The following is an 18,172-nucleotide window of genomic DNA, read 5'->3' on the forward strand; positions in this document are numbered from 1 at the left end:
TGATTTTGTTATTTGGACAAATAAAATTGTCTTTATAGAGTACTTTGACTTGGCTTTCTTATGTTTGGGGGCATGTAAAAATGTAAACATTTTGGATTGCAGTGGCATCACAATCCACAAGTATAAGTTTTTGCTTTCATTTAATACTCCTACGGCTACATGGATTCTAAATCAATACGTAGTCTTTACTTTTATATATACTTATAATAATAAAATAGATTTCAATCGATTTGAATGATAAAAACTAATTGAATTCAGTTAACTCAATTTGATTCGTTTTAGTTTTAATAATAATGAATTAAATAAAATAATTTAATTGATTAATTTGATAAATTTTTTACTTTTAAAATTAATAATTTATTTGATTGAATTAATTAATATTTTTTAATAATATAATTATATCATACATAATATAAATATACATGAAATATTTTTATTTATATTTTAAAAATAGCAAATATGACATTGGTGGCAAAATTATAGAATGAGTTTTGCTGGATGAAAATTATTTCAAAAAATTATATAAATTTATTTAAAAAATATAATTTTCAATTTTTATATAATAAATAATTTATAGAATAAAATTTTATTATTCAAAAAATTTAAAGGATTGAATTAATTAAAACGAGTATAAATATATAATTTAAATTCATTAACACGTTCACATATCACATAAATTAATTTGTATAAAATTATTAAAAATTAAAAATTTACTTATAAAACTAAAATTTTAAAGAAAAACATATTTTAGCGACAATATTTTGATGATAAATTTATTCAAAAAATGATTTTAAAACATTCTTTTTATTTACAATGTCGAAAAATAAATTTGGGGTTGAATAAGTAATAAAACTTTCACTCTCATGCAACTTACTCGAATTTTCATAATACAAAAAATGGCAATATCTTTCGTACGAAACAGTGTCAACTCATCCCAAGAATTAACACTTGAACTTCAAATCAAAAGACTTAAAATTGAAACTCCCAAATCGGTTACAAAGACAAATTGCTCAAGTCGCTTAGGGAACAGCTGCCAAGGCAGTGAATATAGAAAGTTAATTAAAACAAGAGACTCTTCGGTAAATGGCTCTTGCCTTGCATCAGCAAACTCACGAAGAGCTACGTCCCCATGCCTACCACACTCATCAAGCCAATTTCATTAGTTTTATATAATTAAAGATGTTAACTTTATTCATATCTAATTAAAAATTAATTTTTTATTTAAATGAAGATGAGAATAAATATTACATTCTAAAAATAAATATAATTTTAAATTTTTTATCAAATACAAAATTGAAAATGAATACTATAACACTCACACCATATATATACCCATACTCTATAAATAAATATATATATATTCATATATGTATATATAATAAATTTTTTATTAAATAATATAAATTATAATTTTAAATTAATTAAACTAATATATTTCTATTTAAAATATATATTAATATATTTATAAAATAAATAAATAAATATGCAAAATAATTTTTTTAAAAAAAAGTTAAAAATTACATTTTGATTTTTATTTTTTTTAAAAGCTAAAAGTACAAAAATGATCTATACCCATTAAATACTTGTAAAAATAGAGATAAAAATAAAAAAATAGATTTGAAATACACATTGAATATGAGTATAGAAATGAATACGATATAAAAATTTGAAGATAAAAATAAGAAATAGTCTATCTGTCCTATACCCGACCCAACCCATTGATATCCTACATATAATGAACTTAGTGAAATAACTATACTTAAAATTGACAGAACAATGAGAATCTGAAACTTAACTCAGATGACTCATACAATCATTTTTTAGAGATGATAGCATTCAATAAGTTTCATATTCAAATCTTAACACCTATAACTCTTTCTTATCCGATCTCTTTTGTACCCAAAAAAAAAAAAACTGACAGTACAAATTGCTTATGCATCTATCCTTAAGATTTATGTACGGGCTAGAGATACAAATATCATTTCAAAATTCTTGACAGAAAGTCATGTTGCTGCAACAATGAATTTCAGGATTGTCAAAAGATTTCCTTTTCTTGTGGTATATGATTTTAATGTCGAGAAGTGATCCTAAACTTTAAGACAGTTTTGCTTGGATGGTAATCAAGGTCCAAAATATAATATACCAACCACTCTTAGGCTGAAGAAAATGGCGAAGGAAGCAGTCAGTTACTCCATCTTTACACGCTTTGAATGTGTTTCCTTCATCCAATCAAGACATTCCTCTGCAGTCCCTGAAGGATGTGCCAGCTGCCACGAGATAACCTTTTGTTGCTGCCAATGAAACAACAGATTAGCATTTGAAGTTTTGGAAAAGAAAAAAAAAAAAAGGCAGCTGAAAATGCCCTACCCATTCCCTAACAAGTGGCCCTCCGACTTTAAGCTGCAAAACATCCATGATAGCCTTCCCATTAACCAATGGCTTTAAATCCCAAACTTTCTCGAGACCTGCATTCAAACAAAAACTTAACATCAGACGAGACTTGCACCCGGGGGGAGGGGGAACACAACATGCTCCAAATCAAGCTCGAACAAAATTAATTAATCATTTGCACATCAGAGATTAGATATAGGGAGTGTTCAGAAACTGAAATAAACTTCTAAATGGAAATTATTTTCATGGAAAACATCTTCACGTAAAAGTGACACAAAAGTTCTAATAGAAACTATAAATAATTACAAGTATAAATAATTACAAGTAGAAAGAGACAGAAGAGTAGAATACAGAGTGGACCATAATGAAGAAAAAACACCTAAAAACTAAAAGGAAGAGATAGGTGGAATTGTGAAGGAAAAGTAGCATTATCCTCGTACAAAACTTACAACGAAAGCCAAGATAACTAAGAATAGAAAACCCATGAAAATGGATATCTCCTCCTCTTTATTCCTGTCGAGGCAAGTTATCTACCGCGAGGTCTTACCTATTTGAGCTAATTCTTCCAAACATTTGAGAGTGTGTTCATAAACAGCCTGCCAAACAATTTTAATTTATCATTTTTCTTGCTAGCTGGAAATAAAAGCGGATTCACTGAGTAAGATTGGAGTAGCTAATGTTTCAGATAAACAACTTCAATTTTTTCTTGGTTTAGCATGTTCTTTCTTTTTTTTTTTTCCCCGTTGACTGTGTAGTGACTCTAAGAAACAACTTCCCATTACTATTTGAGAAGTAGTTTTCCTTGTTTTAGCATTGCAAATTAAGTCTAATAGATTGATGGTACACTAGAGGTCCAAAATAGATCCGTCAACTATCAGGTAAGGAAGCAGTTTTAAAGCACTAAAGCCTAAGGTAAGAGTGCACGAGTATTTGGTAATAAAATACTCAACCAGTCAGCTACCAGCCATTAGGTCTTGTAACTGTTTCATGCTAAACATAATCAGGGAGCTGAGAACCATGAGAGAGAAGCAAGGAGGGAAGCACAGTAAACATGTTCTGAATGGAAAGACTAACAACAGCCTATATGTCAAAGATAAGAATTTCGCATGAAAAAAATGAAAACCTAAGGATATATAATTAACGTGGCCAAGAACAGGAGCTTTTGAAAGGATTAAACATAAAAACTTAAATAATTGGAAAAAGAGACTGTTGATACCTAATTTAACAATGGCATTCTCAACTGATACAAACAGGTCTTTTCTCTTGTCCAGCTGAAAGTGCTTGTCTATAATATCTTGAGTGCAATCAATATTGGTGGGATATAGCAATGTAGATATCAACAAAGCAACTCGCCAAAAATCTTTAATTTCTTTGAGCAGAAACCCTGTACATGTAAGAATAATAAATTAGCAAAAAAACCCAAAAAAAAAAAAGGCTCTAATTGTCTAAGTGTTTTAAAGCAAAAAGAAAATCAGGCTGATAGAGTAAAACCTGTAAAGCTGAGTCAAGTGTTCGGTAGAAATAACTAATTATGAAAAGCATAAATATCCTCATAGCCAGAACCAAAAGTGAATAGTTATGCATTTAGACTCCCCAAGATTCCAATTCTAGAAAGTATGTCTTTCTCAGGGAACACTCCTGGATTGCTTTGGTCGGTTTCAATTGTAAAGAAGTTCAATTCTCTATAGCAGTGACCCAATATTTCTTCAGGTTTGATACATTTTACTATTATTCATAAACACAACTTATTATCATACTACATATAATAAAAACTTGATATATCAATTCTCACACATGGTTGTCTAATGAGAGGTCAGTGTTTTGAGGAAAATAATTCATAATGAATTATATTCAGAAGTCTATTTTTGGAGAAAAAAACAACCATATATAGACAATCTTAAAAGTACAAACTACAATAGTAATAACTACATACCTGTCAGTACCCGCAATTTTGAAGTAAAAGGAACATCGATAATTTCTCTACCCCAGTCAATCTCAGAAAGTTGGATATCCTCATTTGATAAAAGAGAAGGAATCAAGGATAAGAATTTCTCCAACGACTTGTGGACGTTTATAACCTAGAAAGCAAAGAGAATTGTATATTTGTAATTAATGCTACATGAAGGCTGCCAATTCAGCTTATAAAGCACAATCCTAACAAAAACAAAGAATATGTGACAAAATCAGGAGGAAATCTAGACTCACTGTTTCAGCATCACTAGCTTTTCGCTTAAGAGAATCCCTGAAAATGTAGTTGATGACAGGAATCTGCAGTCCAGTTGCACAGGTTTAAATCAGCATATTTTCACGTTATGTTATACAAGAAACCAAGTCAAGCATGCCAAGACAAACAATTCAAGCATAATCAACTAATAATTTAGCAACGCACAAATTTAGACAGATTAAAAGGAGTCCAACTAATTTGCATGGCAAAGGCTCTTGGATTTATCATAAACGAGTTTTTGAATAACAAAACAAAGCAAGTGAAGAATACGTTGAACCCATCAAACTCCAGATTAGTTCAACAAAAAATTTTCAGCCAAGTGGGAGTGTCCATTGTAGACAAAAATAAAAACAACCAACAGCTTTCTTCAAATTAAAAAAAAAAAAAAAAATTGCATTGCACCCTATCAGAGTCCAGCCCATGCTAATCAATTAACAAAATAATGTTAACACTTTATTCGCCTTCACACATGGAAGCTTATGGAATGAACATGATTAGTACCTTTTTAGCCTTTCGATCCCCGTACGTGGCACTACACAATGGAAGAAATAAAGCAGAATACAAACACAGCCTTCTCTGTTCGTCCTAAAATTCACATGCCACAATTCAGAAACAGGAGAATAGAGGAAACGAGAACAAATCAAAAAATAAACCTGCTATCAAATCAGGATAACAGAAGCAATTTGAGAGAATCAACAGAATACTTTGAGTCTGATAACTCACATCAAAGCTGGAGCATCCAATAAGTCGAATAAGGTTCCATGTAGCATCCAAATAAGAAGCAGACAGCCTGTAAATTGTAAAGGGAACAATACATGAGCAGGAAACTCAGATGGAAAATTTGACAAAGAATGCTCAATACACTTCAGAATTCTTCTGGCCCACTAAAAATAATACCTACAAATGCCAGCTTCCACCCCATCCCCACCCCTAACCAATCACAGATAAATGAAGCACCAGATAATGACCAAAATCAAGCTATATTGCCTGGACAAGGCACGGTCATTGAACACAAACTACGTTGTCACAAGTACTTTCAATAATTTTTGTTTATTTTTCCTAATATTTAGAGAAACAAAAATCAATATGTCCATTTGAGGTGTTTGATATATATCCAACACAGGTATGTGAAAATGAAGAATTTTAATAAAATAGAATCAAGTAAAACAATGAGCTTGCCAAATGGAAAAATAACCACTAATATAATGATGGTCTTCTATTAACATTGTACTTTCCCCCAAACTGACTTGACAGCTTCACTTAGACTCTTGAAATTCAGTTGTTGAAGTTGTATAGAACATTCCAAATGTCAGATTTTCAGACAATAAGAGTCAATATGCACCAGGCAAGAAAACATTGTCATACATACCACATAGATCCAAAGGAGAAAATTGTTCAAAATAGCAACTTGCCATTATTTTGGTGCACTCCTCCAATTAATTATTAAAAGCTAACTGGACATTTATGATTTTCTTTGACTCTTACATGAGCTTATGAAGTCAAGATAAACTTGTGTTTCAATAAAAATAAAATAAGCCTAGAATGAATAGGATATAACATTATTAAATTAACCAGAAACCTATAGCAATCTTCTGATACAGCAGGCTCTACTTTCGCAGGGAGACTGAAGACAACCCAAAATAATGTCAAATCACAAATGTGGTCAATTGCTTTAGCAGGTTGATTGCCAGAGATCATGAGATCAATCTGTAGAACAGACAAGCAACATGGAAAACAAACAATTAGTAAGCTTTAAAAAGGTACAGAAAGCAGCAGAGAATCTCCCTTTGAACAATTTAACATGAATATCCCCAGGAATATAACTATATGAAGGAATGAAAGTAACATACTTCAGTTCCAATGCGCTCTCTGCTAATTTTAGCTGCAAGAGCTGTTTTGACATCATCACATGCAGCAGCTTTCTTTAATTCTTCATCCAGAGTGAAACCAAACCTTGCACCTGATCAACAAAATAAAAGTCAAATAATGTATGTCTTTTTGTGTTCACATATTATGAGGTCAACCAACAGAAATAGGTAACCATGCAGCCTTGTTGGCAACAAGGCAGTTACTAGAAGAATAGAAAGTTTAGCCTGCTTTCCAAGACTGAGAATCCACTGTTGCAAACATTCTTCTTATTCTTATTTTCTTTATTCTTTTTATAGATAGGGATTAGGGAAGCCATTCCAACTATATTCACAAATCCACTTAAATTTGCAGCCTATTATGACCCCCAAGAAAGTGGTATATACAACAATGACTTGCTTATGTTATCTTGTAGAGTCGGAAGACTCATTCAAAAAAAATTATTGGAATTTAACAGAGAGAACTGCCCTGATGGTTTAAGCAGCTAAAATTCAGCTTCCTGATGCGGTAAATGAATTTGTCTCAGTTTCATTAGCCTACCCACCCAGTTTAGTGATACATATTATGAAAGTCTTACTTCTGTTGGTAAGGCTACCCCATATACTAGATACCATCAATACACATATAAATCAAAAGCTCTCATTCAGCACTATGACACTTTTTTCTATAATTTCTCTGTCTAAGAACTTGGAAAGTCCAATATAACCTCATTTTATATTCCACAGGCCTCACCATACTCCCCAATAACTCCATGCCTACCATCCCTAATTCTTCCATACCTTCATGTAATGCTATTAAACTTCATTGAAGGGCAAAAAGAGCACAAGAATGGAAAATGATATTCCCTCCATAATAAACTATCAAAGGATTGAAGAACGCTAAAGGAAAATATGGAAACAATTACCAAAACGAATAGCTCGAAGAACCCGTAGGGGATCATCCAAAAACGTAGCCTTTGGAGCCAATGGAGTCACTATCCTTCCAAATTTTAGATCCTCAATCCCTGCAGTTTATTAGATTGAAAGGGACAAAAATGAAACATAACTGCAATCTATAAATAAGTGGAATAAGTAGATTCAGGAGAAAGTAGCAGACAAAATCTGCTTACCTCTTTTAGTGAAGTCTTCAACTACGTTGGTGTTAATGTTGTAGAACAAGCTGCCAAAAGAAAAGAAAACCCCATTAATACTATCTACTAGAAAAAAGAAAAAATCAAGGAAGATATAGACAAAGACAATATGCTCACGTTATATTATTATTTATATTACTCATTTTCTAAAGGATAAAGATAAACCAAGTGCACATTTCCTAGTTATGACATGTGATTTACAGCAAAGAAAGCTACCTATTAATGGTTAAATCCCTTCTATATGCATCCTCCTCAGCGGTACCAAATTTCTACATCAAGACATGAGTGAACTGTTAAGTAACACAATGCTCAAGATATAAAGTATACAATGAACCAATAAAGAAACAGCATAAAATTTTGTTAAGAAATGAAACCATCTTTTAAGAGGTTCATTTGCTAGAATAAGTAAATAATCACGAACCCCCCATAAATATATTTCTCTAAAACTAACTACAAATCATTTAATCTCAACACCAAACAGCTAAGGCCATCAAGTCCTCAAAAAGCAGAAATAGAAGATATATAATATAAACATGATCATATATCCTCCAGGCTACAAAAATGTACAAAACCAAAAATTATTTAGGAAATTAGATACCAAATATTTGTTTACCATCGTAGGGATGCGGCTACTCTCACTATAGTCTTCACACCTTAAGTTCACAAAATCAATCCATAAATCAAAAAGGCGCATCCTTGCAGTTTCTAAGTGCTTGGACTGCTCAGGATTACTGCAAAATAAAATTATACAGTATAATGGCCACAAATGGTACAACAAAAACCAAAGATTAATTACGGAAAAGCCAACAGAGACAAAGAGCTTATTAAGCAAATAAAAGTTGCAAACTATGATAAACGCTATCCAGATGAAGTTAAAAAACAAAAGGAAGAACGTTAAAACAATACAATGACCAGCATACCTTGGAATGACAGCAAGTCCCTGTGCCACTTCCCCTGTTGATAACAAGTATTCCTGAACCTTGTCAACAAATTCACTGCCCAACATATTGTCAAGTGCAATATCAATGTCATAACATTCTTTCCCAAGAAGCTGCAAAGGAAATTAAACCCAACATAAGCTACATGCCAGTAATAAAAATCTATAGAGACATCACAAGCCATCTTTGAAGCAGTCATACAGATAGAGGATGCAACGTACGAGTTATGGTACAATAATGATCCAGTCAAAGCCAAGAATACAATACCAAAAAAAATTGGTAAATTAAAATTACTATATATTTATATAAAAAAATTAATATTTCATCAACTTTCCACCTCAACCCCTTCCCTATCTCATCATAAATGGCAATCCTTGGCGTTCATTATATGCAGCTAATTCATCGTTGCGAAATTATAGCCAGCTATCCTCGTTTGACAATACTCTACTCACTCACTTATCGCAATTGCATCTATTTCTTAACCTATAGACAGCAATTCATTCGAAATATCCTCACTTTCCAAATGAGCGATAACAGCCCTAACAATCTTAGCATAAATCATGATTGTAGCGAAATAATTAGCTAAATAGCAACCTTCAACTTGTTTTGAAGGAAAAATGTCTTACTTATGATAAAAAAAAAAAAAAAAAAAAAAAAAAAGAACTCAAATAAACTAGATTATATCAATTATACTTTTCTTCAAAAAGTAAGGATATCAATCTTATCCATACTCAATGGAAAACCCAATTTTCTGCTCGAATGGGAATGAGGATGGGCATTACATTTGTGGGAATGGAAATGGGTATATTTTTATATACATAAACCTACATAATAAACCTACATATATATTTATATATTTAGTAAATAATTTTTTATTAAATAATATAATTATTATTTTAGATTAATTAAAATTAATATATTTTTATTAAAATATATATTTATAAAAAAATTACCTAAATATATAAAATAAAAATAAAAAACTAAAAAAATAATTTTTTATTTTTATTTTTGAAGATTATTCGTATTCATTAAATAATTGCAAAAATGAATATGAGAATAAATTTGAAATAATATTTAGATACGAGTACAGAGATAATATAATATAAAAATCTGAAGACAGGATGGGCAATGCTTTAACCACCCCATACCCTACGTAAATATCCCTACCAAAAAGTGTATTTCATTAGTCGGAATTTCTTAATGCCAGAAAATTCCATTAAAACCCACTTCTCTTTTTTAGTTTTCTTTTTCATTTCTTACATTTCCTTTTGAGCACTGGATGTTACTAATATAAGGCATAAAAATAAGCTAAAATTTAAAATGATAAATTGTTTTCAAATGTGAGTAAAATCACCTTATCGCGGACCCATCCACCAGCAACTCGAAGCTGAGTTTGGAGATTGAAGTGGCGAAGTGTGTTCAAAAGCCTATCGAAAATCTTCTTCTCCGTTTGGGTCAATTCAATTTGCTCCTTGACTTGAATAGACGCGGCGGTCGCCATGGCTGTGGAGCAGCGAAGAAACGGCGAGGGAAGAAAGCCTGTGGTTCTTGTAGTTAGGGATAGGGTTGTTGCTTTTGATGAAGTTGACACGTTTCGAAACGCTGGAGTGATGTTGGCGGTGGGTAGAGAGAGGGAGTGAAGCAGAAGAGGCGCCTTGGCCTTGAGCTTTAAGGGGTTGTTCAGAGAGAGTCGCATAGCGTTTCTTTTGCCTTTTATTTTTCTCTAATTAAAAAGGCCGAAAATTTAAAAAAAAAAAAAAAAATACACCTCTAGGAATGAATTGCATATGAACCGGATCAATTATCTCAGAGAAAAAACCGGAACGAATCGTTATCTCATCGGACCGTAACAATGTAGGAGTTCAATTAATCGAATCGGTTGTTTAATTTTACTCGTTAACGGGAGATACAACAATTTTGTACTTGTATATGATTATTTCGTGTTTAATATATATATAATATAAAATTTATCATATTATAAGTTATGTTAATATATTAAATATAAAATATTTTTTAATTTATTTTTTTATTTTTATAAAATTTTAAACTATATAAATTTTTTGTATTTTTTATCATATCACTGTAATTATCAAATTTATTAAAAAATACATTGATTTATTGATAATATATAGTTTAATTTATATCAAATACAAAAATTATCGTATCATAATTTATATCTATAAATTAAACATAAAATATATTTTTTATTTTTTAAAATTTATTTATAATTTTTATTAAAATTTTAAATTATATATTTTTTGTGTTTTTTATCTTTATCACGTTACAATAATTGTCTGATCAATTAATGAAGTATACCTTGTGATTCATTGATATGGTATTGCAATTATATATTTTCATTGCATCGGTTCCGTTTGTTTCGTGGAAATAATTTTTAAAAAATAATTTTTGTATTTTAAGATATTTATTTGGTAAAAAATTAGTTGATCAATGAAAAATGACTTATTGAACAATAAAAAATATTTTTTAAAATTATTTTTTGGATTTAAAATTAGGAAGACATTTTTGGAAAAAACTATTTATGAGTAAAATTATTTATTAATACTTTTGAATATAATTTTACTTACAAATAATATTATATTATAAATAAATAATATTATATTATAATATATTAATAAATAATATCATATGAATAAATAATATACTATTAATACAATATATTAATAAATAATATTATAATATATAAATAAATATTATACTAATATATTAATATTAATAAATAATATTATTAATATTATTAATTTAATTAATTAATATTATAATAATATATGAATAAATAATATAATATTAATATAATATATTAATAAATATTATTAATAAATAATATTTTAATATATTAATAAATAATATAAAGAATAATAAATAGTTTTATTTTAATTATTTTTTATATTATCATAATATTTTAATATTAAATATTATTATTAAAATATAATTATTTTTTAATATTAATAATTTTAATAACAAATAATTTTAATATATTTTAATAATAAATAATTTTAAATATTTTAATAATTATATTACTATTATTTGAGAAAAAAAAAAAAGAGATTCTTCGTAAAACCAAACAACGGATAACAATTTTTTACTAACTTATCCTAACAGAAAAAAAAAAACTCTTTGTATTCAAAAAATGTAAACATTTTTTCAGAAATTATTTTTTAAAAGTTATTTTCTGCCAAACGGAGCCTTGTATTGATAAAGCAGTAAATGCAACATAAGGGCTCACTCACTGCAAGACTATATCTGATCCTGTAAGTTATGAGCACAAGCTGCAGGATACGAGATCTATAATTACAAAAATATGCAGAAAATGAGCAATGAACTGGGTCTAGAGATGTCATTAAGGGCTCACTGCAAGACAACATATCTGATCTCCCAAGTTATGAGCACAAGCATTTCCCATAGATCTGTTGGGAAATTGTTGCCGCCATAGATCTTTGAACCGTTTCTGGGCACTGCACTTGAACCACTGGTGCACGAGCTGGTACTGTTCTTTGTTGTTAGTCACACGGTTATAGTTGCTGTGATAGAGTAGCGTGAAAGGGAGCACACTTGATAGGAGATAAACACGGGCGGTTTCCATTTCCAGGTACAATCCTCCGCCTCAAGGTGTTCTTTTTTTCCCAGGAAACTTTTAATGGGGAGCGCAACCAAGTTTAAACCTCAAAGGCCAGCAAGGGATGTGAAGCCTTTCTCAATGTCTTCCACTCGCCCAGTAGATCTAGGAGGCAGAGGGAATCCATTCCCAGCCAGCATAGTAGGTAGAGTTCACTCATCCGGTAGCATGGGGAAGATGCACAATGAAGCTATAGGTGCTCACCTTTCCGCTATCTGCCTTGTTGTAATAGGGGGCTTAACAGCCCACTAACCAATCTTTCTTTCTATTTTGAATTCTTGATCTTTGGTGCCAGTGGAGCAAAGGAAGCGGGAAACGAACTGCTCTATCTACCCTAGAAATGGGTTAGATCTATTGAATGAGATCCTGGAGACAGGTTTGGAAGGTATGAGTCGATTGGATGCAGGGAACCCGAATAGCCCTATCGACATGCATGCAATGATAAGTGCACTACAAACATTTCTATTAGCAGCCTCGAATATTTAGCAACATGCACAAGTTACATATGTTGGTAGCATTAATGGACGAACTACAAGAAAAACTCAAAACAAGAGCAAGTAGGCTATGCATATGCATATATAAGCTTTCTGTGACTCATGAGATTGAGTGAAGGACAGTTTATATACATCTCACAAAACGTATAAAGTGACAGACCTCCCAGTTTAGGATGTATCATTCCAAGGACAAAGAGTTGAACAAGAAAAAAAATTTTCTGGATGCTTACCACTGTACACTTCAGGCTAATCCCAGATCCTAAATCTTCTAATTTACATGGAATTTTGAATTGCTAGCTCCATGCAACAAAAAGCAGAAACCACCAAAACTTCAAATGCCATCAGAACAATTAATGAACAAGGAAGTATTTCAAACAATAAGACAGTTCTCAAAAGATCCTTAACTCATCCAGTTAATTTGACAGCATTAAAAACCACAGTGGCCAAATCTCAATTATGACTTTCTTTAATGGTGTAACAGAGAACACAAAAAACTTGGAAAAAGAGGCAGAGGGGTTGGATAAATCATACATAATGAACCTCAAATATTCTCATACTTGTACAAGTTCAAGCATAGTAATAATCACTTTAGTTGCACTTGATGTTTAACCTGAGTTGCCATGCATCTACAACTGAGTTGCACCAGTTAATGAATTAACATGCATCCATAACTAAATTGCACTTACAGTTCATGAATTGCCATGCATGTGGAAGGCATCAACTTAATTTAAGTTTCTAACTGAAACTTGTTTTGTTGTCAAATTGCAAAAATAAGTGAACTCAGAGCTTAACTCGGTTCATGCAGCTATCTTTAAGAGGTGGCATCCAATAGGTTTGGGATTCTAATTCCAAAACCTGCATCCCCTTCCCCTATCTAAAGCTGTGACCTCCTATGTACCAAAAAAATTGCATAGATAAGTCAAGGAGATTCCAATTATGGAATTTACAATTAAAAATGGTGTATCATGGCCTCCAGTAACAGAATATGAACACATATTGTTACATCAAATGAAGGGTCTTATTCCAGGCACCTCCCATAAATAATTCTAATAACTGGATTGAATCAATATTTCCAAAAATGTTACTGATTGATGTAATAAAGTTCACACTATCCATGAAAAAGCTGATACAAACTTTAAAAAACAAACCATAAGAGGGTCTAGAAGTATAAGGTACCAACCAGGACTAAGGTTCGCATCCAACCCAATCATGTATCTCTTTAGCAGTCTACCACCAGAAGATTGGGTCAAGATAAAAGTAAGTCCTGAAAAAATCCGAGAAATAAACAGACCACATAATGTTTTTTTTTCTACTTTTTTCAGAGCCTCAAAATTAGAACTATTTGCATGTAAAATCCTCAATTCAACAGCACTTGCAAAATTACAGACCCAAAGGTCTCCTAATGGAAAACTGAGGCATTAAAAAGTATCAAAAAATGGAAAAGGAAAGGAGATTAAAAGTTTACCAGAGAAATAAAGAGGGAATATTAGAAAGGGATGGAAGGAGCAAAATCAGAGCTAAACAAACACAAAAAATGCAAGAGATGGTGGGAAAAATATGTAGCTTTCTGGCAAAATCTGCAACCAAACAGAAACAAAACTGGAAAAGTGGGAATGAGAAAAAATGGTAGAGATGGAAAATCTCAAGGGCAGAGGAATGCAAGTCAGAGCACCTAATAGTGAAGTAATTTTTGGCGCAAGACTTGGGCCTATTTCTGCATTGCCATAAAAATAGTGATTAAAATCAATTGCACTGCAATCACAAAAGCATCTTTTGACAGAAAATTTTTTCATTGTTTGACATTCACTTGCGGTTATATTCAACAATTGCTATCAAATTCAGCTCCAAACCAGCTCTTTAAAGACTAACTCTGATAATGCTATAGTCCATAGAGAGAACAACATGAAACAGGGGAAAGAAGAGTGGGATAGAACAGTTACTATAATCAATGGTTGACAGTTCAAAACCCCTGGAAAACACTGCAGTAAGTTGTTCTTAATACCAAAGAATTCTGAGGGTTATCACCACTGCTGAAAGGTTTTGGCCAGAAACTTGTTTCTTGTAGAAAATTTTCAACCATCGATTATATAGACCCATATTCTTCATATAATACTAAAAGAGCAAGCTTTTACAGTAAAAACAAAACAAAGAAAAACGAATGTCAGGTACTATTTGCCAAATTGTCAAACATCATAAGTATATAAATAGACCCCAAGTAAAGTTTAAAGTAACCTTAACCTGTGAGAATGTATCATGTGATTTCCTAAACTATTCCCCACTTGGTTAACCAGTGGTTAACCAGAAGAAAGAAAACTGCAATAGGATAGAGAGGAATTAAGAAACTTTATTATAATAATTTACCATCAAATGAGCTACAAACCATATCATTTAGGAAAAAAAAAGGAAATATGAAGATCAAAATAGACATAACCGCTTCTAATGCAAGCAAATGTTTGAATCCATCTCAGTTGAAGTCTTTCAATCTTTTTTTCAGCACATCCATCGATTTCTTCCGTGAATTTGGTTTTGCATTTCTGGTCGAAAGGCTCCCAAAGATCCCGTCTGGTGAATCCTTGAATTTTTCACAGATGCTAGCCACTTTCTTATAATCCAAAGCATTGTAGTTTTTCTCCCGTATTACAGGATTCATGAAATTCTCTGGCTGGCTGCTGGACAAAAGGTTTATCAACTGTCGGGCTTCTATCAAGCAACTTCGAAAACTACCTTCCTTATATCTCTCACTTAGGCCAGTGCTGTGAAACCTCTCATCAGCAAAATTCTCCAACATCTTTAGATCATGGTTGATAACCATGACTGCGTTGGCATTAAACCTCTTGACACTATCACTGAGAAATGCAGCAATAATAGAATTGGAAATATGCTCAAGAGCCCCACTCCCAACCTTGTATAAAGCATCCAATGGTAGAATTTGCTGTGCTGTTGACAAAAGAGTGTCAAGGTAAAATACCACCTCATTCATATACTCGTTATTATTTTGGGATATCTCTTCAGAAGTCCAGTTTATATTTTCTGTAAGTGCCATGATCTCTTCTAACTTACTATTTACCAAATTCAGTAGAGCCAGATAAGCTGCATCACTTGAAGATTTTAAGACCGCCTTGGCTGTCAAACTGGCTCGAGGCCTCTCAACTGATCGAACTGGAATTCCACAAAGTTGGGCAGCATGTCGAAGGAAAAAATCGCAAGCTCTTTCAAGAAATGATATATTTGCAGCAATCTGCATGGCTTGAGATACAACAATGCCAGCACTATGAACTTTAGTAAGCACAATTTCATTAAGCACATCAATCAAGAGCTTGTCCAAATACTTTCTCATTACATCATAAAAATTAGAATTCACTCCATAAGACAAGTAATCAACAGAGCCTTTGATGAATGATCGAACAACACGACAGCAATCAGGCACCATAGAGGAGAATGGTGCAATATATGGAAAAGCTGGCATTATATCTGAAGTCTGAAGATGAAATGCCAAAACATTATTATCATAGTCAGAATCCTTCTTCAGTAACATCTGCTCATAGCTATCATTAGAAATAATATTAGCAATTTGCTGACGGCACTCTTCAAGAAGAAGCTCGTGGTATTTGTCTCGGCTATTATCCAAGACCTCAAGAACGGAACCCACTTCATATCCATACTGTCTAAGAGTTGCTCCAAGAAGACTGATATAATCCTTCACCAATAGAAGGTGCGTTGCAGAATCCATATGAGAAAATTGTTCTTCCAAAATTGATGCCACTTTAGCGACAGTTGTGTCCCACATCGTCTCAACTTGATCGGCAGACAACAGGCCTCCAGAAGTCCTTAGGACCCTATCTTCCACAATAAAGTAGCCCGCAATTTGAGCCAGGTAAGTTTGATATGATTCAACAAATGGTTGTGAGGAAGAGATTTGCAAGTCTGAATTGAGCTGTAATAACCGATTTTTGTAGTAATATTCACGAAATTGCTCTTGGATTCCAAGGCAGGCATGTATGTAATATGACCGATAAAGAGGTGTAAGATCAAACTTCAAAACAGAATCCTCATCAACTTCTTCGACATCTAACGAATATACCAACTCTCCTAAGCCACAAATGTTCTGTTCCTCAGCTTTTCTCTGCCGTTCCAGCATTTCTTCATCCCTTTGGCGTGCTGATGCAGAATGTCCTATTGCTGTCTGTCCAATATCCTTGGCAGAACTCCTAATGTGAACTAGCCACTCATTGAAGTGCGTAGTCACTTTCTTTTCGATATGTGCTTTTATTATAGGAATATTCTTTGCTATCACTATTTTGATTTTATTTACAGGGATGTTCTTCAAGTAGTTTGTCTCAATCAAATCCAAGGTTTTCAATGCAGGGTAAAACTGGCCTTCTGAAAGGTGATTGTTACATTTAACACAAAGCTCCAAGACTTCGATACAAATCTTGGACATCTTAATAGCTTCAGTCACATTTTTCTTAATAGAATAAGATTCAAGAAGCTCTTCAAGCTTCACCAAAAGAGCGCTCCCAACCTCCTGCAGCCTAAAATTATCACTGGCGAGATCACTCTTAAGCTCTTCAGCATCAACCAAGACGCCCCGAAGTTCATCAACAGCAAGGATGAATTCTTCATAGTGAGTCTTGCAGAGCTCCTCAATTTCCACTTCTTTCTTCTTCACAACATGCTTCAGCTGCTGAACAAGCGGCTCAGGCCGACCCATTTCGAAGGCGTGTCGAACAAGAGGACCCAAATCATCCCCATTCCCGATCAACGTTGCAAGCACCAAATCTTCCCCTGTATCCCCATTCTCTATAACGGTTCTCCTCTTGGGTTTCGAGTCCATTGTTCAATAAACAAATCAAACAAACACTGCAAAATAATTCCAAAACGTATACAATAAAGGAACCCAAAATTAATCACAAAGTTTAAGACAAGTTTTAAGGAAACATAAGCAAAATCAGCAAACATTATTCAAAAACACCTGTAAATGAAGAAACTAAATACCATAAAAAGGAAGTGTTAATCGTACCTTAAAAGGAAGGCTGGTGAGTGTCGGATCTGATTTGGGTGAGTTTAGATCGCTTGTGAGTTGAAATGGAAACGTGGGTTTTCTCTTTTCTTGTGATTTTCGTCAGGTCAAGGGAAAGAAAATGGAAAATGGAAATCAAATTATCATCATCGTTGTCTCTTCTGCCTGTTTGTGTATTCCTTAGTAGCTTTGATGATTTATATTTTAAATGTTTTATTAAATTAAAATTTTATAAAAATATACTTAAAAAAAGCTCTTTATTCAAAGTTTTTAGAATGAGCGGAGAAGAAAATATCTAAAAAATTAAAATTTTATTTCAAATCATAATGTTTTATTTGGTGTGAATTTTTTTTATTTGGTTTATATTAAATTTAAATATTAAATATATATATATTAGATTTGTATTAAATTTTGAATAAAAAATAAAAAATGACATCGAATTAAATTATATATTTTAATTAATTTTTATATATATT

General features: G+C 32.1%; 2 protein-coding genes across 6 annotated transcripts; both read right to left on the minus strand.

The window, feature by feature from the left end:
• Window positions 1-1,785: 1,785 nt before the first annotated feature.
• LOC111276741 (tRNA nucleotidyltransferase cca2-like) lies at window positions 1,786-10,315 on the minus strand. Of its 5 annotated transcripts, none has more exons than XR_016343459.1 (16): window positions 9,903-10,283; window positions 8,531-8,661; window positions 8,209-8,341; window positions 7,827-7,879; window positions 7,590-7,639; window positions 7,386-7,484; window positions 6,466-6,575; window positions 6,195-6,322; window positions 5,339-5,405; window positions 5,117-5,200; window positions 4,597-4,659; window positions 4,325-4,469; window positions 3,608-3,775; window positions 2,939-2,987; window positions 2,368-2,465; window positions 2,252-2,291 (listed from the first exon to the last, which is right to left on the minus strand). XR_016343459.1 is itself a non-coding variant. In XM_089763491.1 (15 exons), exons 1-15 carry the CDS (start codon window positions 10,242-10,244, stop codon window positions 2,187-2,189), a joined length of 1,761 nt encoding a protein of 586 aa, XP_089619617.1. In that variant the 5' UTR covers window positions 10,245-10,315; the 3' UTR covers window positions 1,786-2,186. The 5 variants fall into 5 exon arrangements, 3 of the variants coding, with proteins under 3 accessions (XP_089619617.1, XP_089619616.1, XP_089619618.1); XR_016343460.1 differs by having other exon boundaries at window positions 2,276-2,291; window positions 2,841-2,987; XM_089763491.1 differs by lacking the exon at window positions 2,939-2,987 and having other exon boundaries at window positions 1,786-2,291; window positions 8,224-8,341; window positions 9,903-10,315.
• Window positions 10,316-15,002: 4,687 nt separating this feature from the next.
• LOC111276744 (exocyst complex component SEC15A) lies at window positions 15,003-17,869 on the minus strand. The gene is made up of 2 exons (XM_022862518.2): window positions 17,697-17,869; window positions 15,003-17,536 (listed from the first exon to the last, which is right to left on the minus strand). The coding sequence occupies exon 2, from the start codon at window positions 17,508-17,510 to the stop codon at window positions 15,141-15,143; it is 2,370 nt and encodes a 789-aa protein (XP_022718253.2). The 5' UTR covers window positions 17,511-17,536; window positions 17,697-17,869; the 3' UTR covers window positions 15,003-15,140.
• Between the last annotated feature and the right edge of the window lie 303 nt (window positions 17,870-18,172).

The sequence above is a fragment of the Durio zibethinus genome, chromosome 7 (genome assembly GCF_047325235.1).
Source record: "Durio zibethinus cultivar Kanyao isolate XHJ-2024 chromosome 7, ASM4732523v1, whole genome shotgun sequence".
NCBI lineage: Eukaryota > Viridiplantae > Streptophyta > Magnoliopsida > Malvales > Malvaceae > Durio > Durio zibethinus.

Coding starts and splice junctions, on each gene's coding strand:
- LOC111276741 (XM_089763490.1), bottom strand. CDS start 10,244: ATGCGACTCTCTCTGAACAACCCCTTAAAGCTCAAGGCCAAGGCGCCT. Junction 8,662..9,902: donor GTGGATGGGTCCGCGATAAG/GTGATTTTACTC, acceptor TTTCCTTTGCAG/CTTCTTGGGAAAGAATGTTA. Junction 4,660..5,116: donor GGGATCGAAAGGCTAAAAAG/GTACTAATCATG, acceptor ACTGGACTGCAG/ATTCCTGTCATCAACTACAT.
- LOC111276744 (XM_022862518.2), bottom strand. CDS start 17,510: ATGGACTCGAAACCCAAGAGGAGAACCGTTATAGAGAATGGGGATACA.